We start from the raw sequence: 24,030 nt of genomic DNA, 5'->3' as shown, positions 1-24,030 counted from the left end.
ATATTATGGTTTCACTCTGTTTTTAAGTAATATGATATGCATTTCATTATCTTTAAAAATATTTACTGCAGAATTTTTTATATATATATAAGAAATTTCAGAAAAGATGAATTTAGCAATAACATAATCTAAGTTCAAACATGGATACATTGTTTATATCATGCTATGAGACTCAGAGAGCCTGACAGTTAAAGTATATTGCTCAAGAGTATTATTCTCATGCCATGATATCAAGCAATTCTGAAAAAGAGCATTTGATTTTGTACATTAACATGTATATTCCATGACAATTTAAAGACAAGGGTAAAATCTATTGAGCAACAGTAAATTACAAAAAGTCCGTAGTTGTCATTGAAGTTTTTGACCTACGGAAAAGAAACAATCTATATGAATACTAGAGGTATGTTTAGAAAAGTAGAATGTGTTTTATTATACAGCACTTGGAGTCTAATGCCTGCAACATATCACAGGTGAGATATTGCTGCACGTGGTAAAGACTGTGTTCTCATATATCACCATGCATAACTGATTAGATTTAGGTCACTGTATTAGGAAATGATCATTATAGACTTAAATGGATAGCCTGACTCTCTCTTCATGGTGTTTTGAGTCATTATTCTGCTCTTCTAAACATTGTTCATTACTTCATGTTCTCAATCCTGAAATGGATAAAGTGCATGTGGATTTTAGCTCCCACACATAGCTTGACTGGAGCAAATTAAGATCTTTTATAGAACTTATTGTAGCTGTAGGGAGTCTGTATAAAAAAACAGCTGAAGTCTTTTTAATACAGTGGATTATATCTGCAGAGAAAATTTTCTCAACAACCTGGCAAACAGTCATGCCTTTTGCAAAATATGAGAGGATTTTTTTTTTTTTTCACATTTATTTTGCTTCAATAGTTTGACATCTGGACACAAGCTGTAAATATGATACTGTGAATAAACTGTTCTCTGGACAGATTTTTGAAAGGGTTGTGAGTGATGTATCAGAAGATCTTAGCTTTGCTTTGGTTGATGAAATACCATTCCTCATTCATTTAAATGAGTCCATCAGATTATCAGCTAGTGGAAATTAGTTTAGATGCATGAATTTCAGAACGTTTCTCAAGAAACCAACTCTTGATTTTGGTGATTACCTGTATTTATAGCTGTATTTATTCAACCACTGTTTATGAAACTGAACTTTATCCCATGACGTGATTTTGTTCTTCTGATAGAGGGGCATCCTAAAGAAAAAAACAATAAGAAATTAAAGCAGAAAATAAAAGGAATGCAATGATCAGAACAAGATTTTATAATCTTAAAATACAAAATGTCACAGTGAGAAAAAGTGTGAAAAAAGAACAACAGAAGGAAAAATACGAAATATCGTCTGACAGGTATGAGGAACAATCTTGTATATTCATTGGGTGAGACCACTCCAGCTGAACCTTGGCATGTGAATGCCTATGCTCTGATTGCAAGAAGAGAGGTGAAAATTCTCAGTCTGGCACCTATACACCTGTAAAATTCACACTGATTGCAAAAAAAAAAAATAAACTGTAAAACCTGCAGAACTGCATATAATGATTTCAGATATCAGAGTGCAAGTGGGAATGCAGCAGGAGCTTTAGAATTTTGTTGAATACAAACTGGCATACAGTTGAATGTAAGTAGCAGTATCTGTGACATTATCAGCTACAGGAGTAGAAAGACTAACTAACTGATTAATGTGTGTAGTATGCACAGAATACCATTCCCTAGTGACAACAGGCACCAGTTTTAGTTTACTTACTGGGAGTAACTATCATCATGGTACCATAACCAGAGGACTCACTGAATGATTAAATCTTTGCCTTAGAGCTGTATTGCAAGAATTTGACAGAACTGTCAGGGGCTCAACTACTTTAAAGTCTTTCAGGTAAGAAAACAGGAAATTTTAGCAGGCCCAGTGTCAAGGGTGGTAAGGGTGTTGTGGTAGTAACAGTGCTGGGAACAAGTCACACAAACACATAGTAAGCCATGAGAAGGAAAAGCACCAGCTTCTGCTGTTCTGTCGTGCTCAACATTCCGTACACTACCAGTTGAACATCAAAGCAGGACAATGCACAGTTGTGACCAAACAAACAGTATTTTACTTGAAAGTTTATTCTTAGCTAAGGTTAGATATAGAAGTTGTAACTATAAGTAATACCCTTAACATCCAGGTGAAAACACAGTCATGAACAACTAGAAAGGCATCATGTGGTGCTCTGCTGAGGTTAACGCCTGTGCTGGAAAGGTCTGTCAGGACAAGAAGACATCATTTTCTAAAAGAAACCTTGCATGGACGACTTTTCAAATGCATCCTTTCTAAGAGTCAAATCTGCCTTCCTTTCACTCCAGGTTCAAGTACTTGAATTGAGGAGCTGGGGAAACAGTGAAGAGAATGCATACTTGACTTTCTGGGCGGTGGAGGGAAATAATACATATATATATAATACACTATTTTATTTCGTTCGGCCTCTGCTTTTCTACAGTTAATTCCTCTAATGAGAGATAATGATGAGCTTTGAGAGTATATTTTCAGCCAGGGATGTGAAAGAAGTCAGCAGTTTTTATAATAGCATGGAATATTATTATAAGACGTTTTCAGTCAGATCAGCCAGTCAAGAACTAGTTAAAACTATTTTACTAGATGTTTTTCTTCTTCAACAGATGCGTTAGTAAAGCCTCTTTAAAAACTAAAATTTCTGTAAATATTGAGAAACATAGCTGCAAGTAATGAGCTATACAGCCACAGTGGATCAGATGCTACACAGTGCCTGGTGAGGATCCTGGCTTTCACTCTCAGGTTTCATGAGGTGGAGAGTGGAGTTCTGTAGGGTGGCTGGTAAAGAAAGGAAAAAGTAAAAAGGCTGTAAGGATGTATCACTGGCTGTACAGTGGAAAGCATCAATGAGGGGATATTTTAGTTCACTGTGACTGCTTTGAGCACCAAGACTATGCCAGTGCTATGACATGGGGCTTACTGAACCTGACCCAGCAAGGTGCTAGCAGAGCTGTGCTGGTGGTGGAGGTTGTGCTGCTAAGGTACAATGCATGATACTATGTGGATGTGCTGGCTTTTCTGAAGTAGTTTAGAGAATACCTTCTTGCAGTTTTTCCTGTGTAGATGTGTTGGGACAATCAGCTATAAATGTGATCTAAGACTTGCTTGATCTGCAGAAATAGCCTCAAATACTGGTCATGTATAGTGTTAGCTGAAGTTTACACAATGAGATCAACAAATCTTAAATCTTCAGCTCTTTGGACTTAACATTACCTGTAGATACGTGGATGCAACTGTGAGTGAAGCTTGAACAAGTTATAATGATTAGCACAAGCTGTGTCCCAGTGCACTCGCTTAGGTTATGGTAAGCAGAGATGCCCACTATCACACTTCAGTTTTATGGTCTTTTAAATCACATGAAAACTTGGACCTTTTTTCCCTTTTTTTTTTTTTTTGGTAGGGCAATTTGGTCTGCTCTGAAGGTGGAAAGGCAAATATTCATTTTCACTCTTACAAGGAAATACTGAAAGGAAATGAGAATCTATGTAAGACCTTTTCCATTTCATATCTGTCAGGTATCTGTTGCATGTACCTAGTGCAATAACAAAATAATACAGCTTTTCCTTTAACCGCTTGCAAGAATGATCAAATTATTTTAAGCATTTAGAGCTACAATTAGTGAGTGAGTTTTTTTCATGTAGTCTTTGAAATACTTCATGGTACCAGTTAAATCTTCATATAATATCTTAGTTATCAGTACTAGAATTACTGCCATATATAAAATAGTAAACTTGGGCATGATGATAAGTAAGCACACAATGCTGGAATCTGTGGCTACTATATTAAATACCTGAGATAACCCATGGCTATATGATATCCAATAAGTGCATTGAATCTAGATACTAAACTTTCCATTATGATTTATTTTTATGTGCTGCACAGTGATCTTAGATTTTGGATGTCTGGGTATAATTGAGTTTGATAACCTAATCAACACTTTCTCCAAGGTAGTTCTAAAAGCTTATTCTCATTTATGCTGAATAGCATCAGGAGCAAGATGGTCTTCTTTTTGTCTTTGTATGTGTGTCGCTTTCCACTGTTGCTGAGTTCAGCCCTCTTGCCAGGTGTGCCTTTTGCCAAGTCAAGATGTATGAATTCATCTCTAGGCAATTCAACAGGTCCCTGTACTCCATGAGCTTCCACAAGGCCTACTGACATTTAAATCAGATAAAAAATACCCTTTGTGATAAACAGATAATCAGGACAGTGTCATTACTGTGATTGAGTATTAGTGGAGATAAGAATGGTATCTATTTTGATTGCCCAACTGTGAAAACAGTATATTTTTTTGATTTAAATCCCAAACCGTCGTAGTAAATGTTAAAAGCCTTGATAAATGTGGTACAAGAAAAAAATTAGGCTTTATGTTTTTTGTGATTCTCATTGTACAGTGATAAACTACAAAGATTTACTCTAGGAATTTTGAGCCAAAGACATTTATAAAATCTCTCTCTTGTTTTTGTGTTTTTTTTCTAAAAAGACTTTTATCTTGTTTTGCATAAGGCAAATCAGTTGTAAACCTGATTTAAGTAACTAGTTAAACAGAGTATATGTCTTCATTATAACACTGAAGGAAGAAGCAGTATTGTTTGATTAATGTCTTTTAGTTATTACATATTTTACTTATGTAGGGAAGATAATGTCAAGATTCAAAGGATGTCTAATGTTAGCATTTTCCATTATATCTCTTACTATAAGTATTCCAATATCATGAGCTCAGATGTCTTGAGTCAGGCTCCTGAAGAAGATTAAAAATACTCTTGGAGCAATGCTTTTGCACCATCTGTTTTTTTGAATAGCAGTTTGGTTGTATACGAAAGCTTTTCTCTGGGGCCCTGACGATTCAGAACTTTTTAAAGAAAACTGAAAAGATTATCCCATGTTTACAGGAATGTAGTATCTGGGGTCCAAAAAGAAGTTTTGCAAGATTAGCCATAAAATTTCAGTACACTTAATAATGTTAGTGGCCAGTATTTCTACTTGCAGTTTTTGGAATGAATTTTTCACAGCAGTAGGCAAGACTAAGATGTACAGTCTCAAGCTTTACTGCATTAGAATATGGCCTGTGTTATTCACTAATATTAATACAGAACTGTACCTGTAAAAATGTGTTAATGAAGTCCCCTCATCATCAGTTTCATTGAATGGAGATATTAGCCATTGAGAGAATATATTGTTACCCTCATATAGATTTATTATGCTGTTAAAAAAGAAATGTGCTCATTTGTCTTCAATTAAAGTAAATAACTGCCCCAGATACCAACAGCTTCTAATAAGCTCCATGTAAACAGGTGAATAATCTTTTATCCTAGGCAAAAGAGTCAATAAAAAAAAAAAAAGTTATACTCTTTCACAACAACCATAAAGGTATAAAATAAGCACACACATTGCTATATAAGTTTCTGAAAAGTCAGTACTGAAAGACTCCAGGGACTGACTTCCTAGAAGGCCAGTGTGATCTCTGAAGCAGGATCCTTAAAAAGTGGTAAGTGTGGGAGTGAGTATATAAGTCACAGCTGTATTAAATGACTTCACTTCCAAATCTAAGTCAGTTCTTCAGCAAGACTGTGACTCATAACTGTTTTAAAACACTGTAGATTCAAGTTGCTTCTTAAAGGTGTTATAGATATCATGTTAATATTGTTTTATGTCTCTAGAGATTAGTAGCTCTACAATTACCTGAAATAACATATCAATAGAGTAAATTTTCACTGGGTATCAGTTACTTGCTGTAATTACAAGGAAAAAAAAAAAAAGAAAAAAATGCAGAAATTATTTGTTGTCCTTTAACTTCAATAGATTTACTATTGCTGTGCAGACTTGAAAGGAATTTCAAGTATTTTTTCCATGCTGCAGCACATCAGACTTCTCAGTAACTGCTCTGTGGTCTGACCCCTCTTTTTGTCACAAGGTAATATTTTAATGAGCAATGTAGTATTTGTTGCGAATTGTATAAGAATGTTTTGCATTCTGGAAACATCAAAGAATTAGACATGACAAGGTCATGAGGCTGAAATAACATTACCTTGGATAGTCTGGAATATCTAAAGCTGTGATTCAGACAGGGACATATCTGATGCCTCTCTCTACATTTTTTGTGATAACTGAAGCGTGACCTGAAGCTCCGTGTGTGTGTATGTGTGCATGGTTGTGTGAGTCAGGTGATTTTCAATGTAGACCTTGCAAAAGACACTTATCTAGAAAATGGGTTATAGACATTTAACAGCTCCTCTTTGGTGCTGTGTCCTCTCTAAACATCAGAATTTAAGCCCCAGATGAAGCATCGAAAGGAAGGTCTTTTGTGATCCCGTCAAGTGAATAGAAATCGATATTAGGAAATTCCCTATTATTCTTCTAACCTGTATAATTATCTTAAATATCACATACCTTATTGCACCAAGGAATCTACAAGAACTAGCTTAATTTCAAAGAGGATCTTGTTCAGTAGGATGAACTAGCATCATGGGTGGCTAATAGTACATTGGTCATACTAAGCTGCATGTAAAGTAAAATGTTAAGTGGAGTTTGGTTAGAGAAGAAAATGAAATTTATGTTTCAGGTGTCAACTAAATGTTAATGGACTAATGTCTGTGTCAGAATGGCTGTCTCAATGGGACAGAGGATGTGTCTTGTTTGGATGCAGATACATTTTCTTTGAGAAATCTGTGTATTTTTTGAACATCCTCACAGTTTGTGGCTTCTGGCTGTGGGTTTGTATATTGGGCTCTTTTATTTTTGTTTTGTTTTGTTTTATTTAGTAAACCAACTACACTTTGAATAAGGTTTATATGGGAAATTGTTTATTTCCTTCATTTTCTTTGTAATCCATTATTTCAGCTGTGACTATGTGACAATATCTTTCTTTTGTGTTTGTTTTCTGCTCAGTTTTGTTCTAGCTATACCTAATTTCTGGAAAAAGAATGAAGGCTCAGACATGAAATGCTACAGTCATTTCATGTTAGTATGAACGCGATTAATCACATGTTGGTAACTGAGAACTGTGAGCATGGTTTAGGTTAGCTAAGGAACTGACTGTTACACTTCACCTCTGATTACAAACTTTATGTTTAAAAATATCACAGTGACAAAGAAGCTGATGAAAGAAGCTGTGTCAAAGCCCAACCACCAGCTTCAGTACAGTTAGTGACTTTAGTGCAGAATATCTCAGTGTAAAGCCCTATTTTGCTGAACAAAGAGCTCATCAGGTGGAGACTACAAGAACTGAGCCTGGAAACAGAGGAGCGGAATCAAAAATAAAAGCTCTATTGGAATTAGGACAGAAGTCCCTGTGATGGGATGATGCCTGTTAGCAGATTTATTTACTCCCTTTTCCATGTTGATGTTTTTTTAACAATTACACAAAGATGGCAGTTACCTTTCCTCACCAGGATGCTGCCTTGTTCCCCAGGCAGCTATCATCACCTGAGGCAAAGCACTATTAAGTACCTCCCATTGGCCTCAGGAATCGATTAGTAGAGAAGAATACACAGTCTCTGTGTTGAGTCCTGTACTAATGTGTGGCTCCCTTTGATACACTTCCTTATATGAGCACCACCTCCACTCAGGCAGGGCTTTCGCTTTGCTCCACACTCTTCTCTCCCATGGTTCAGTACTAGAGGTGTTGCTCTGTAGTGGAAATGGAAGAAATCTTTCTTTTTGAGACTGTACAGACACTTGCAAGGTACTGATAGTCACTGAAGTTGTTTCTCTATCTGAAACACTTTATCTTAGTGGTTTTTGACTTCAGAAGGCCACAGAGGCGGGTGTGTGTCTGCTCAGCATGTTTTCATCCTGACCTGAAGCAAATACTCAGACTGGAATCCAAAATGGGAGATCTGTAAATCATCTCTGCCTACCCGTATTCAATAAGTGTAAGCTGATGAGAAAAGTCTGGTATCATCTAAATGACACTATGTCAATTGTCAGCTTGATAGGCTCTTACCAGAAACATTTCAGAGTGCCAGAAGTGAAATGCAGAATAAAAACTATGCTACAGGCATACCTGATCTGAAGTGCTTTTTCCAGAGGAAACAAGCTAATTACCAAAGCAAAAATGGAGGAGCCTTATAATATCAGATTATACATAAAACTTTGACCAGAACTCTTTGAAAGATTAAAATAAAGAAAAAAGAAAATGAATATTCATACTTGCATCTATTCTAATAGGACTACTGCTGCAGAAAAAATGTATCAATATTAATCTAGGAAGGGAACATGCTTTTTTCCCCATATAACACACAGTGTCTTAGATAAGACCTACCTAGATATGACGTGATGGACATGGCAGGTGATCCAAGTGGAAGTCCATTGTATTCAGTGGCAGAGGTCAGTAGTGCTGAAATAATTACATATTTTTGGGAATAAAAAAAAACAACCAAAAAAACCCCAAAAATCCCAAACAAAACAAACCAAGAGGGGAATGACGTGCCACACCACTTTATCCAAATAATGTCACAAAGAAGGAAAAATGGAAAAGGTGGAAAAAGTGGCATAAGGAGGATCCTCAGTACTTCACAAAGCACTGAAGACTCCCTACTGCTGAAGACAGATGCAGGTAGAGTGCACCCAGGCTCTTTATCATATGTAGTTCTCACAGTTGTCCTGGTGTGTCCTTCTTGTTTACTCTAAGGTAACCTGATGGACAGATATGTAGCCACATGGAAATTGTTCTGTGGTTCATAGTAACATGTTAGAGTTTTAGGTAACAAAAAACTACTAGTGTAGAAGTCCTTGGACACTTCTGGATGCTCTGAAGTCTCTTTTTATCTCTTCCAGTGGCACTATATAGCTACAGCTTCTTGGAAGAGTTTCTTTGCCTGCAAAATCATAAGAATGGAAAGAAATTATATGAAGACCCTTTTAAAATGGCCATCTATTGTATGTTTGCATTGCTGGGAACTAGAAGTGATTGTGATTCTGTAGAGAAATGCACATTTGCTTAAAGTGTATTCATTTTGGCAATACTGAAACAAATGACATGCAGTTATATTTGTGGTAAAGATTCCTCACACTTTCACTCCCACTTACTTCCTAGCATATGTGTAAGATACTTTATTTTTTTCTTTTTTTTTTTTTTCTGTCTTGTGAAAAATATAGCCATGAACTTTTATCAGAAAGATTAGAAGAAATGTGCTAGCTATTGTTGGTGCTACAAAATATATTTAAAAAGAAAAAAATATCCAACAACATTAAAAAAAAAAGAACATATGCTTGATAACAGTAAAATTATTGTTATCCATCCATGAACATTCATGCATTTCTTTACACATTCATGTAGTTATCATCCCAAAAACCTAACCACCCTCTTATAACTCCCTCTTCCAGTACAAGCTGTTAGCATTAACTAGATAATGTCATATCACCTTGCTAGTATTTCACTGGTATGTCACTGAAGTAATATTTATGTTGCAGTTGAATTTTACGTCATGTGCTCATTTTTAGGGGTCTGAGTTTTGTGTCCCTAAGGCATACAACATAGGCTGCCAGAGCCTGTTGGCTTTTTTTAACTGAGTTATTCAGTTGCAGAACTCATAGAATCATAGAATCAGTCCTCTCTGGCACACAATGTATGCTGTAGATTTTAAGATGATACCTGTAACTATGGGTTTTCTGAATGCAGAATAAAAACAGGCTGGATTCTTCCAAGTATACTGATACCACTGAGCTTTTTTTGGCTACAGGTAAGGAATGGCAAGTTTTTTCTCTCACTTTCTGCTTCCTCTCCTCAAATCCCCCTCCCTATCTGCTGTGATGTCATTGTGTGGACAGGGCTGTCCCTTTTCCAGAGGTGAAAGGAACAAAGTTAAGGTGACATGGATATGCAAAGGGGCTCATTTTCTGTTCCTCAGTAGTTCCTACCCCATCAGACCATCCTTCTTCACAGTTCTTTCCTAGAACTGCTTGGTGTCTCTATGAATGCCACAGTGCTAATACCTGCCTTACTTTAGCACCTACTCACAAAGAGGTTCATCTACATCTTCTGCCCCTCCCACTCAGTCCTGGAGTAGGGAAAGTAATTTATGCAGCGTTGTCCCATGTCTGGCAGGAGAAGTAAATGTAGAGGTATATCCTCACTGTGCAGAGAAGAATGAAATCAGCCCAGTCTTGAAAATATAAGACTGCCTTCACAGTACTATGTTCTCATAGCACGACTGGTATCTAGAAACCATACTTCCTTATCTGGCAAAATATGAAGTTTAATCCATGATGCAGTTGTATTATAGGTATACTTATTGTCAGTTCCTAGACTCAAGGTGCTGTAAGAGGAGGAGCTAGAGGTCTGTGCTTTTATATTGTGGTGTGAGTATTACTTATTAGAGCATGTGAACACAAATTTCACTTGTGTAATATGTTTTCTGAGAGTGGCCAATAACAGATGTTTGGGGAGAGAATGTAGGGGACAAAGAATGTGTAGAAGAATTTTTCTCCTGTATATACTTCTTTCAATTGGTAGCTGAAGGATTACATGAATCAGACTTGCATCTAGATCACTGCTTTTGATAACAAGTGCTGGATGTACTATTGAATGATGAGGCAAATTGCTTTTTAAGGTATCTATAGTGTTGGTTACAACAGCTCAGTCAAATCCTCAAATTTTATTCATTTTAGTTTTATGAGATACTGTGTCTCTGTGTTTGCTGTGCCAAGATGTATTAATCAGTTCTGGAAAGAAAAAAAATAGTAGTTGTTATTTGTTTTTTTTTAAATAATATGTGCTCATGATACTTGCCTGGACTGATGTTCTCATGCAGAGGTGGAATGAACTGTTCCTTTCACAGAAGTGCACAGTGTTAATCATTGACTGTGCTGAGGACTAAGACATCAAATAAATTATGGCCACATCTGCAGAATCACAACTAAAGTTCTTGTCCATGAGCTTCAATAATATAAAGTTGTACTGCCTGACCCAGAACCTATTTATATCAGTTTATTTTAATACCAAATTCTTTACTATCTCTATGAACCTTGTAGTGGGTAACACCATAATTTATATTAGGTATAACCTAAATCTGTATCTATTTCCTGTAGCACTCTCTGTTTCCCTTTCATTCTATTTTGTGCGTTCATACATGAACAGCCAGAATATGCCCCATAGTAAGTAAGGCAAATTGCCTAAACATGGGCATCGAATGCCATTTCAGATACCCCAGGGTATCCATCTGTCCTCCAGCTGCCGCCTCAGAAAGGCAAAAGTTCTCTGTCATATGCATATTCTGCATATCTGTGTGGATGGCTCCTGTATTTTAGGATATTTAAAATGTCAGTAAGCTCCTATGTTTACATCAACTGGATGCAATCCTGCTTTTTTTTTTTCCCAATCTTGAAACGAGATATTTAGAGTAAGCATTAAGAGAAGTCTTTTTGGATTTTGAATCAGTGTAAGAAAATCATCATTTGTTATTCTAGTAACCACATTGCTCATTGTTTGAAAATGTTTGCTGTATGGAGATTGAACAGATAATGGCTTCATTTATCACAAACGTTATGTAGTTTGATACAGTGTGCATTCCTCCTCTGTCTGCCAGCTGAACATTATAACATTCACAAATTAACTTCTTTTAGTTCTGATTAGTTGTTTCTACTTTTCTGAGTTTTATTGTGGGTCTTTTGTTTGTTCGTTTGCTTTTGGTTGTTCGCCCCGCCCAGTATTAAATGTTTTAACAGCTTGTATTGACTCTATCCATTGATTCCATTTCAACATTCTATTCCAGTTGTCACATTGAAATACTTATCAGATGCAATTTTCTTATTTAATTTTACAGATGGGAACCCTCAGTACTGAAAGTTCAAATGGTTACTCTCCCTCTTTCTGTTTTACTGAGAACAATTTAATTCATGTACATCTCTGTAGTACATTTTTGTTTTAACAGCTAATTAAAATAATAATCTGAACCCCTAACTCTAGCACTTGAAACTAGTTATATAAATTAATTAAATAAGGATTGATCTTATAAATCTTAGCAGCCTCACAGAAAAGTCAAATTCTAACAGATGGTGCATTCTGAAGTTTTTGATACACAACAGTTAACTCTATTATAGTGTATAAGAAACCACTTGACTTCACATACTCTTGGATCCATGCTGACTGCATTAGGATTCATAACACATAAAACAGCCTCTGTGGAGCAGCTCAAAGGATGAAGACTTAGCTTAAGTAATTTTCATTTCAGTTTAAAAGATGAAATTAGTATCAATAGCCACTGAAATCTGCTGAAACACCAGTTTGCATCTGGTATCAAGCTTTGTAACAGAATCAGCACCACCAGAGCTGGAATATTGTATTGTAAGACTTAGCAGCATAATAATTTTTTACAAAGAACCTGTCATAAAGCAGTTGTTTAATAGAAGGAGTCTCCTTGGCATCAGGGGAAGACATTAAAATTCTAAAGGATCCATTACATCCTTGATTCTGAATTAAAAACATGCACTTAACTTTTTTCTTCTCTAAATAGCATTTCTGGCTAGTTTAAGCTGCATTTTGAAAGGCTTGTAAACAGCCTAGGTCACAGACACATCGCTTCAGTAATGTTTAGCTTATGTGCTAGTTTAACATCCAGAGTTGTTTAATGCTTCTGACTGTAAACTGGGAAGGAGGAGGGAGAAGTTCTTTTAGTACTAGATTAAGACTTTATAGCTATGATAGGTAAATGTGTCCTTAGGCTTAATAAAATATAACTTATTTTATGCCATGGATGTGAATTGTCTCCAAATGAATGGTAAGAGAACTACTGTACAAAGCACCCTTCTACAGGATTTATAGAAGATTATTTATTTAGTCTGGTTTTGGAATGATTTTGAAGTAAGATCCATTTACCAGCCATTCAGTGTTTCAAAAAATCTGAGGGACATGGTACACAATACAGGAAAGACTGAAGCTTTTAGGTGACCACATCATACTTGCAGTATATATGGCTGTTAAAAGCAATAGTAGACAAAGGCTTATGTTTATGACTTGAGAAACTCAGAACACCAGTTCAGGTGAACAATCTGGTATCTCTTTGTATGTATTTTGAACCACATCATTGGATGTAGCCACAGTTTTGCTGTCATGACAGTATAATCACTTGACTTACCTTTGAAGCAGTAGAATCATGAATGGAGCTCTGTCTCCATGTGTTTCTCACTGTATCTCATCCCTTTTATCCCTTTTGGTTAAGTAGGTCCTGTAAAGAAAAATGAGCAATTTCATCATATGCTAACCATGAGACTGACTTGCTGCTGGTCTTTCTTTTACAAACTGATCACATTAAATGAGCTGCATTTTCCTGTTTTGTTTTACCTGTTTAACTGTAAAGAGTGCAATTTCAAAACAAGTCTATAAACCTTTTGAACACTGTTTCATTGTTAAATTTGAAGTTTTCCTTCCACTTATTAGTCTACAGTTATACATCAGAGAAAAAAAAAAAAATTTCTGAAAATGTTCTGGAATTGCTCAGCAAAGAGAAATTTCAGAAAAGGATCTCAAAAATAAGCTGGTAACTATGTTTATATATTAAAAAAAAAAAAAGAAAAAAGAATAGGATTGGCACAAAGCAAAGATGAAGAAGATGAAAGCTCAGAGATGATTTTGCATAGTAAGGCAAGCTTATTATGGATTCTAGAAATTCTACCCTATACTTCTGTTTAGGCATCCAGAACATATTAAAAATTAGTCAAGATGGTGACAGATTGAATATAACCACCTGAGTCAATCATGGGTTAAAATTATGCATGACAACATAGTCACACAGAGAATATAATGTGAAAAGGCCCAATGACACAGTTCCCTCACTGCTCTTTGATTACCTTCTTAAATGATTGATGCCAAATTGTGAAAAACAAAACAAACCAAAACAACCAACCAAACCAAAACAAAATAAACAACAACAAAAATCAACCAACACAAACAAATAAACAGAAAAACCCAACCAAACAAAAAAACCCAAACTGAAAAACATGTGTGTCTTTGTATTCTCTGAGGTGGTCTGCACTAGCGTTACAAGGACATTTTTCCAAAGCAAAAGTAACATTTTTCCTATGATGGTTCCAGAAAGTGTAGTTTCTGGATGAGGATATCCAAGTTCATTCTCTAAGACTGATGTCCTATCCAAGAACTATTTAGTGTGGCTTCCCAAAATCTTTTTATCTAAGCTGTAATTTATATAGCCTGGGCTCACTACCTCAGGTCAATGGTGTGTTCTGTATTACTTTCTCTCCGCAGTGTGTTGTATTTAGATTTAGCAGCCAGTCCTCAATGACCATTAAGTGGAGCAACTAAACACTCAGTATCTTAAACTAGAACTAAGATGCAATTCCCTCTAGTGATAATGATAGAGTATAAGCATTTATGACAGTACAGCGCCAGATATCAAGAGGGCTCAGTTCTACATACCTGGTTGTTGAAAAGAAGACGCACTTGTACAGCGCAATGGTATTTGTTACAGAATTATATACTGAATCTAGATGTGCTTTGATCTATGCAATTAGTTATGGTCAGCTCACCCAGATCAATCACCAGAGCATATTTTTCTTCAGATAGGGTTAATATTTTTTTTAAGAACACTAATTAACCATTGGTGATTTCTTTGTAGCCCTGAGGCTTCCAGTTTCATTCTGTCCTTAAACTTTCAAGTCTACTGCTGCCATCTTATGTTAATAATTTTGGAAACCTGTGGTAAAATCCCCAGTTTTTCTTCAGATGTCTTTGTGTTTTGTTTTCCTGACTATGTAGCTAGTGTTTTATTAGCACAATCCAGCTATGCATACCTCCTGTTTTAGGCTCATTAAAGGTTTCATTCCGCAAAGCAAAAATGAACTAGAAGACATATGTAAGTTGCAAGACAAAAGACACAAAAAGATGGAATAATTGTCTGGTATCACTTGCTAACAGTGTCTACTAGCTATGGAAGCATTGCTGGAACATCATAATAAAATTTACTTTACAGCAGGCACTGTGACTCTTATTGTACTTTCTAAATTTGCTATTCAACAGAGGGATAGCATGTTCTTCACAGTGTATGGGGGTCTGAATCTTCTGCAACATATTATAGCTTTTAACAAGCTTAATTTTATTAACTTGAAAAAGGTTGTTTTAACTTCTGCTATATGAGAAAGATCTTGTTGGACTTGGTTGGAGTAGCAGTTGAATTCAGCAGGATGCTCTGTTCATGTCACCTGAGGTGCATAGCATGAGATGCTGTTATGCTCTAACTGAAAACACCACTACATCAAAGGGAGAGATGGTTCTCAACCGTGCTGTAGTCTGTCAGTTTGCATGTGATATTTCTAAACCCAGCAACAGTTTATAAGTTCACATTGTTGTTGCTGAGCATAATAGTGTCTGAAGTTCCCATTGGTCTTAAGGGTAAAAGTTATCTGTTCTTTATATAAGCTCTGCAAGTGCTGCTTAGTGGAAAGATGAATTCCATCATTACTTGAGAGTAATATTTTGCAGGTTACCTCCATGCCTACATACCAACAACAGCTGAGTATGTGTTTATTAGGTGGAAGAAATTTATTAGATCAACCTACCATTTGAAGAGCGAAGAATAACTTAATTGCTTGGAAGATCATAGACTGGCATTTTTCTTGCCCTTCATTCTATTAAATGAGTTGGGAGCAAAGCCTGAAGAGCTTTCCAAAATTTTGTGTTGAGTGTCTTGTATCTTTACGGGGTCTTAAGTCTTTATTACACAAAATTTTTTATACTCTTCTTCCATATTGCTCACATCTATTTTTTTGCAGCCAGACTTCTGCTGGCAAAACTGTGAAATTGGGACAGTAGTTAATTTGTCACTTGTCGCTTTCAAAGCACTGTTTATTTCACTGAATATTAGTTCTGTATGAAAACTGGTATATAAATAACAAAACCAAACCAAACCAAAAAACCAAGATACTTTATGAGAGACAGGCACACATATTTATGCCGAAATTCTGGGGTATGTAGATTGCTGTCACCACTTCTACTGGCTAATCTCTGCTTGATATGCACCTAGAATTTCAAGCTTTTTTTTTTGCATTCCCTGGAAAACACAGTGGACTTAGTGCCTCTAGGTGCTACATTAACAAGTCTGGTACTGTAGGAATTTGGTATGAACTTGATATTCTCCTTTTCCTGGTGTCTATATGGAGAAATGTGAAAACTCTGGGGGGTGGGTTTTGTGATGGTTTGCATTTTTGTCCAGTAAAGATGGATTTCATTCTTCAGTCACTGAAATGGGCCTTTAACATACTTGAATTTGTCTTCAATGGACCTCAGATATAAGTACGATTCACCTCTACATATGAATTTGGGGAATGGGTGAAAATGGCACTCTTTGTGTAGTCTCTATAGGAGTACAGATCCTTGATGTCACCTTGAAAGAATTCATCAAAATGTGTTCTAATCTGACTGGCCTAGTTGTCAGGGTAGACGTGTAGTTTTCAATCTTTGAACATTTTGTTGATCGAAGTAAGAACAGAGTGTCGATTTATAACTTTTGACAGCTTCAGCAATGGTCCTTTCTGTCAGACAGTATAAAGGAGAGAGCAACAAGCCCAGCTGCTCTCTTTAATTTATTTTGATAAAACAATTTTACACAGGTGGTCAGTGCTAGAAACTGATCACATTAACTGTGACCACATTTAGACACTTGCATCCCAAGGTCTTTTGTGAGCATTGGCTCCTAAACTGATGATATTAATTTTATTGTTTATACTTAACAGGGAAATACTTTACGAACTTCATTACATGATTTCTATTTTGTGTCTACTGCACTGTATTCACATCATTAAGTGAAATGGTGCCCTTCTGCAAGCCAAATGAGTTTCTCTTCTTCTATTACAGATTTTCCTAGTATTCTGTAATACACACACTCTCTAAAAAACCAAACCAAACAATCAAAACCAATCAACCAAACAAAAAGATTGCAAAAGATTCTATTTTTAAATTGTTTTACTTAATTCTAGATAGGGTAGATTTTGTGATGGTAAGAAAAACACACATTTTCTCCTTGTGAGGTTTCTGGATTTATTACCATACTAGTCCTTTCATTGCAAAGAACCTGCTCAATCTTTAATTAGTATTTTTCTTCTAAAATATATTTTTCTGGAAAAAGGTTTTTAAAGTGTTTGTTTGTTTGTTTCAGGAAGTGCTGGAACACCTGTTATCTTCAATGAAAATGGAGATGCTCCTGGGCGTTATGATATTTTCCAGTATCAAATTACCAATAAGAGTGCAGAATACAAAGTAATTGGTCAGTGGACTAACCAACTTCGTCTAAATGTAAGTACTAGTTTGATTATGATGCTGGTATAAGAGAGTACTCATTTGATTATAATATTACTTCAAAGCACTTAAAAAATGTTGATAATTTCCTCTTTGTCTGTTCACAGAAGAAAGCTCTTGCATTCTCTTCTTGAGAAGGCATTAAAAATAACACAATGGCCAATAACCTGAACCAAATATTTTTATTTTGAACGATGTTGGGTTGTGTATTTACCTGATCCTTTAAATGTTATTTTAGAATAATTACATATTTGGTATTCCTCAGACTGATTATGAAGTTAGGCAGAGAAATAATAACTCATCCTTCAAAATAGAATATCAGACAAAATAATGGGTACATATATATTGTCCATGTATTTAAAATAATATAAGGGGATGGAAATGTATTTCGTAAAAGCGAAGTTTGGACTCTAAACACTTCTGATTTAGCTGGAATACTAGGATGATGAACTACTGCAACAAAAAAATTTCTTGAATATAAAGGGAGTATTTGTCATTTTTCTATATAGTTAAATAGGATTAATATAGTCCCTTATTACCTAATAGCAGAAGAAACAAAAAAGACACAACTCACCCATCCTTGGGAGGTATTTTTAATTGATGCCTTAATATATTCTGCAAGTTTTGTAGAAGTTAATATCCACCTGTGTGTGGAATTATATTTGTTTCGAAAATCACCATCCCAATAAGATTCAGATTACATAATATGTAATATTTGTATGATAGCTGAGCATCAAGCCACAGTTATCACTTCAGAAATTGTTGGGTCCAAAGCACTTCTTTCTGTCAGATGATGGCTCCATGTAAGGCACCTTTGTAGTAATGAGAAAAGTAAGATGAAGTTAAGCTGTTTTCTTGTTAACTGTGAAATATTCACAGGGCTTACTTCAGGTATGTTAGCCATTTGGGTAGCTCTGCAACTGTGAAATATCGAGTGTTGTTTTGCTAAGGGCTGATGAGAATGGCAACAGTGTAAATTGATTACTAGATCCATGAAAGGGAGTTCATTCAGTGACTTTAATCAAACCACAAAAGGCAGTTTGCAAACAACTCTGGTTTTCCTGAAGAAGAGTGAAAAAGACCATGAGTAAATATTTACAAATTATTCTCCTGTTGAGACTACTTTGCAATAATTATCTGAGTGCTACCAACAACACCACACATGATAGTTCTACATTTTCAGCTACAGCTGTTAAACCACTTTACCATATCTACTATTTAATATCTGTAACTAGTTGACAAGGTCTCATTTATTTAATTCTTCTGCCCAGATATAAAAAGACTCTACCAACAGAAACTGTGTGTAGCAGATTGTATGGCAGCGTTATCTCCTTCCACTAACCGGATATGTTGGTTTAAAGGCATGAAAGGAAAAAAAAAAAAAGGTTAAATAAGTTTAAGTATTAATACTAAATAGTAATTTATGGAAAATACTAGAGTTAGACTCTTATCAAAACTATTATGGCATAGATTCCAGATCTTCATAATTGCTGCAGTTTTCTGAAAAGTTACTGTTTGGTAAGTGAGCTGAAAAACTGATACACAAATTTTGCACAAATGTTAGTACTAATATAACAGTTACATAGTAGTAGCTAAAAGATACCTTAGAATTTATTTAAATTTTAATTCCAATCTGCCTTTTTCTGTCCCCCCCAGACTCCTACATTTTTCATTAAGCCTGTAGCTTTTCAGTCCCATTATTTCTGCCCAATGTACGTGTACTCCAGGGAGTTCTCAGAAATATTAGATTGGCTGTTATTCAGGCTACTGAAACTACACCATGCTAACCATATTGACCACAAAGCTAACAGGAAAGGAATTATCTAAGGGCATTCCTTGTTAACTCTGAATAAGACTGAATAAGAATGGATGTGTTAGGGTGTTCTTTGGCTCTTTTTTTCCATCTCTGTTTTTTTGTCTTCATGAGCTCACATGCTGGACGCAACTGGTTGTCCAGTTTCCCAGGCAAGCTCTTTCTAGATTTTGAAGTGATGGAAATGCAATCAGGCTGGCACACTGCTCCTCAGTGAATGTTTCTGCTCCCAGCAGCATGTCCTGCTGCCCCTACTCTGCCGCACACCCCCTGATCACATGGACCAGGAAGTGAGCCGGGACACAGGGCTCCATCCCTGTGCACAGTACAACTGGATTGATTCATCAAGGAGATGTACTCCTGTTTCTTGACTTACTCATCTTTATCTAAAACCTAGAGGATTTCTAAAAGGAAGATTGGGTTTTATTTCTTAAAGTTTGTAAGGGTTTGAGATGCTGGATGGTGGACTCCATTGATGTCAGCAGGTGCTGGTATACCATCAATGAAGAAGGAAGTCATAATAGGGGTGATACACTTTGTTTCCATCTGTTTCTGTATTTGCTACACTTAATTAGCACGTGTTGGATGGTGGTTATGTCACATAAAGATATGTTCTGGCAAAGCTGTTGCCTCCTCTCACTAGACAAAATGTATTAAACCCAAGTAAACTTTGTGAATGATTGTCAATACTCAAAATCATCGTATTGCAAATCAGATAGTGCCTTTGATTGCCAGTGGATCAGACGGAACACAGTGGATGTTTTCATTGGCTCCTGTGAAAACATCTTTATGTATTTAAGGCAAAGCACTAATAAGATAACATAGCACTTTTTACCCTGTTGTCTCTAAAGGAGATTCTTTTAACATATACTTCTTTCTTCACTGTATCTTTCTTTCTCTTAATGAAGACATCTGTCACTATGATATTTAATGAAGCTATCAGCTAGGTATCCTCTATAGATGCTTCTGCTCCTGTTTTTACAGATATTTCTACTTCAAATTGTGTGATAGCGTGTAATAGCTATGACCATTTATGATTGTATACACCTATACAGGTGGTATTGTGCTTCAGAAAATGTATAGCTTTTATTCGTTTATTTATTTTCTATTCCAGAAAAATATATCATGAAAGTACCAGGTTTGCAGTACAGTTCAACCTTGGGAACAATTAATGTAACTAAGATTAGAGCATGTCTTGCATCTAAATAATTGGATCAAAGGGTTTCCTTTTTTTTCCCTTTCTAATATTTTCACCCCTTTCTTTTTGTTTTCCTTTTCCTTAGGATCCTCTTTGATATTTTCTCTGTGGGGTTTTGGCAGCAGGTCTCTCTGTTCTGTGGGCTATGGCTCCTCACTTGGTTACCAGCCCTGGCCCTGTCTCTGACCGCAGTCCTCAGCATTCAGGATTCCTCTGCTCAGGTCCCTGGTTCCTCAAAGTTTTTGCTGACTCTACAGGGTTCTTGTGGTCAGGCTTCAGACTTGTTCCTTTGCTGGTGCAGTGCTGGCTTTCCCTTTGGGCAGAAGTGCTGACTGTGAAGATAAAGGTTCCATATCATGCTCCCTAAGGGTCTGTTTGTCAGCAGGATTCACCAGCTGCAAACACCCTTCTAGCTGTGGTGCTGGGTTCTCCCTGTGGTCCTCAGTAACTTTAATGCTCTCCTTTAGGCAGACTGACCTTTCAGATTTCCTCTGAAGCAGCTATAGCTTACGGATATAGGAGCTTCATGATTACTGATCACCACTACTCTTGCAATACTTAAAAAAAAAAAAATGCATGTGTGACAATGCTGAGAGATATGATCTCAAAAATTTAAACTTCTGTGTGATTCTTGAGTTTGAATAAGATATCTCAGTCTTTAACAGATGCAAGGCACCTCTGAAAGCAGATATGTAGAAACATCAATCTACAATCTCAAAGAACCTAATTGTCTTTTATGCAGTTATTACTTTACATGATTCTGACAATGTAGATTTACACCCCTTTTAAAGTCATTTTAGTCTCTAAGGTTGTCTAATTTTAAGTGATCTTAATGTACTGGAAATAACCATAGCCTAAGATTTTTCTGTATCACTTTGAAGGAAAAATATAATTGTGTTAGAACTTCTGATAATTGACTACACATTAGCTGTCAGGGTTTTTGGTTGTTTGCTTTCCTCTTCCTCTTTATCAATGTAAGGAGATAACTTAGTGTTCAGAAAACTCTGATAGTTAAAATCCTTTCTTCCGGAAAATATTCTGGTATTCGTAATGAATAAAAACCTGGGAAAAGGTAGTTGTTTCTGCAAAAGTTATGTTTTATTCATATTGCAACAGTATTTTGCATACCAGGTCACATGAAAAGTTCCCTACAAATGTGTGGGTTTAGCAAATTCGAGCTCTCAACCATGTAATCTCTGTAGGAGGAAAGTTGTTAAAATCAAGTTTGCCTTCCTGGCACTTATGATTTGAAATCAACTTCCTTTTATGATTAATAATGAATTCCCTCTTAGAAACTGTGCTCTGTATTTCACGTGTTATAATTCAAGTTAGATTGAGATATTGACTAATGACTTTTGTCAGAGGCAGTAAATGAAAATAGTCCCAGTCTTCAAGGTTTAAGAACAAGATTCTCAGTACCCTTTTCCTAGGAACCCATTCAATTTGTTCTGGTTGATTTCTGAGGGATGTTTTTCTCCTCTTTAAAAATGTTCTTTTTTGAAATCTAAGTGCCTGTTAGAAAAAGAATAGTGTAAATGTTAAAGAATTTAAAAATATAATATTTTGACTGGATTTTATTTCACGCTCATGCCTTGTTTTTATCTACCATAATCTGTGTTTAAAGATGCTAATCTGAAAAAATATGTAGATCAAAATCCATATTCTTCCAAGTTAGCAATTTTGATTGATGTGCCTTCAGGCAGACACCATTATTGGTGCTTTCAGAATCAGGTGTTTAGCTGATGCAGCTAAAAATCTTGAGTGGATATCCATTCATGTGATATTATTCCTTAAGAAGAAAACAAAGCATATCAAAACCAATATCTTTCAAGTGAAAACAGTAAAATTTTAAAGATAGAATTTACTTGTGATTGTTTTGTGTGCTTTAAGTTTTGTTGTTGTTGTTGTTTTTTGAGCAAATAGTTCTGTTACAAGACAAGAGAAATTTTAGAATAACATATTTTCTTAGAATTAATAGGATGCATAAGGGTATGGACTGTATGCACTGAGGATATAAATGACTCAAGGGCAGCCATTTTTCTGTAATGGTCTTGATTTATGACTAAGAAAACCATAAGTTAAATTTACACTAATATGATGAAATCTCAGAGAGACAGCCGTAATCATCATCAGCCTTAAGCACAGTGTTTGGTGAACTAGTAAAAATTGGGAACCCCGCATCGTCAATGAGCTTCCCTTCAGGCAGTCGTATCACAAAAAGATTTGAATCTATTTGATTTCTCTTTAAGACTCTTGTAAATTTTGTATCTAATCCTAAAGGATATTATCAACACTGACATTAGTCAATTATTTCTGGAAGAAACAGATTCAAAATGCATTAGTTCCCTTTCTTGTGACAGAGTAAGAGAAAATAATTCAAGAAGCTTCTGATGTTTTCTCTAACTGCAGCAAAAGGTCTGAAGCTTTGCTGTAGGCCACTATATTTCATTAAAGAAGCCAGAGAGCCTCTTTTTTCCTGTGGTAGCTATTATATAATGGATATATGTTTTCAAATTGCTGAACCTAGTCCCTGTGTTTTACAAAGGAACACAGTACAGTGAAATACACAAATGGAGCACTTAGTGCTATGCATGATTATATCTATAAACAAAATATGACAATCATACTGCCTGTAGGGTATTCTTCTGCCCATATATAATAGTGCAGTAGGGTTCAAACTTACACTCCATCCATGTTTTCTCTCTAAAAATTGTTGAGGCTGGGCTAAAAATAAAACTTAATGAGATAAGAAAAAATGTTTTAGGTTCTTCTATTCCTCTTCTCGAAATTGTACTGCAGTCTTCCTTTATTCAACCAGAGCTGAAAGTAGAAAGATACTGTTATGTTTTTTGGAAGACTACTTAGGTTTTACAAAGCTAGTCCTGATCTTAGCACTGGTCAATAAGTATGACTCAAGATTTATTCTTCTTTACTGTCAGAGTCTTAGGTCAATATGAAACTTGTAGTCACTAAGGACAAATGCGAGACTGAAGAGATTGGTCTACAGTAGGCTACAGTGGATGCAGACTGTAGATAAGTCAACAAAATATGCAAAGCATTGAACAAATTGGGGATTTTATGATTTTGAAAGGTTCCAGATTGTATTAATAAAGAAAAAAATATTGCTTTGATGTAGGGGGAAATAAGCTGAATACAGATATTGAAAAAACATCACATAATTTTGAGATGTGCTTGTAGTAGAACAGATGCTATTTCAGATGTGGCTGAAAATCAAAACAACTCGTGAATTCAAGAATCAATGACCTTAGAAGAACGCAAGAAGAGTGACAACTTGTCTTCCTTCTCAAGCTTTTTGCTTTGTTGATCCTAATAGTTGTTTTAGTTGTCTTTTTTTTTTTTCAATGAAACAGACATCTTGACTAATTCTCTGGAGAAAAAAAAAAACAAACAAATAAACCCCAGACAATAAAAAACAAGAAAATGCAAAAAAGATACCCTCTAAGGAAGTATCCTGAGCCTGCTGAAACTGGATAACCATTTGTTCTTCTTTAGAATGATACCAGATTGCCAATGAAAGAGCCTCTGCTTGAGAGCTAGGATGAATAGGGATTTTTTTCCCGTCTTGTCAGGGTGAGTGAAAATCAGGTTTCTCAAATGAAGCATGGGATTGCAGTTCCAGGCTTGGCTATGAATTTGTCACAGGATTCTTGAGTAGATGGTAGATATTTTATAGTTTTTTGT

General features: G+C 35.8%; 1 protein-coding gene across 6 annotated transcripts in view; it reads left to right on the top strand.

The window, feature by feature from the left end:
• Nucleotides 1–24,030, top strand: part of GRM8 (glutamate metabotropic receptor 8) — a 337,236-nt gene that overhangs the window by 251,210 nt on the left and 61,996 nt on the right. For all 6 annotated transcript variants that reach the window (XM_065857875.2, XM_071803378.1, XM_071803380.1 and 3 more), the window contains one exon: nt 17,178–17,314. In XM_065857875.2, the coding sequence (XP_065713947.1) occupies nt 17,178–17,314 (137 nt within the window). The remainder of the gene's footprint in view (nt 1–17,177; nt 17,315–24,030) is intronic.

Source organism: Patagioenas fasciata, chromosome 1, assembly GCF_037038585.1.
Source record: "Patagioenas fasciata isolate bPatFas1 chromosome 1, bPatFas1.hap1, whole genome shotgun sequence".
NCBI lineage: Eukaryota > Metazoa > Chordata > Aves > Columbiformes > Columbidae > Patagioenas > Patagioenas fasciata.
Note: the sequence above shows the minus strand (reverse complement) of the source record. Positions and strands in the feature narration are given on the sequence as shown.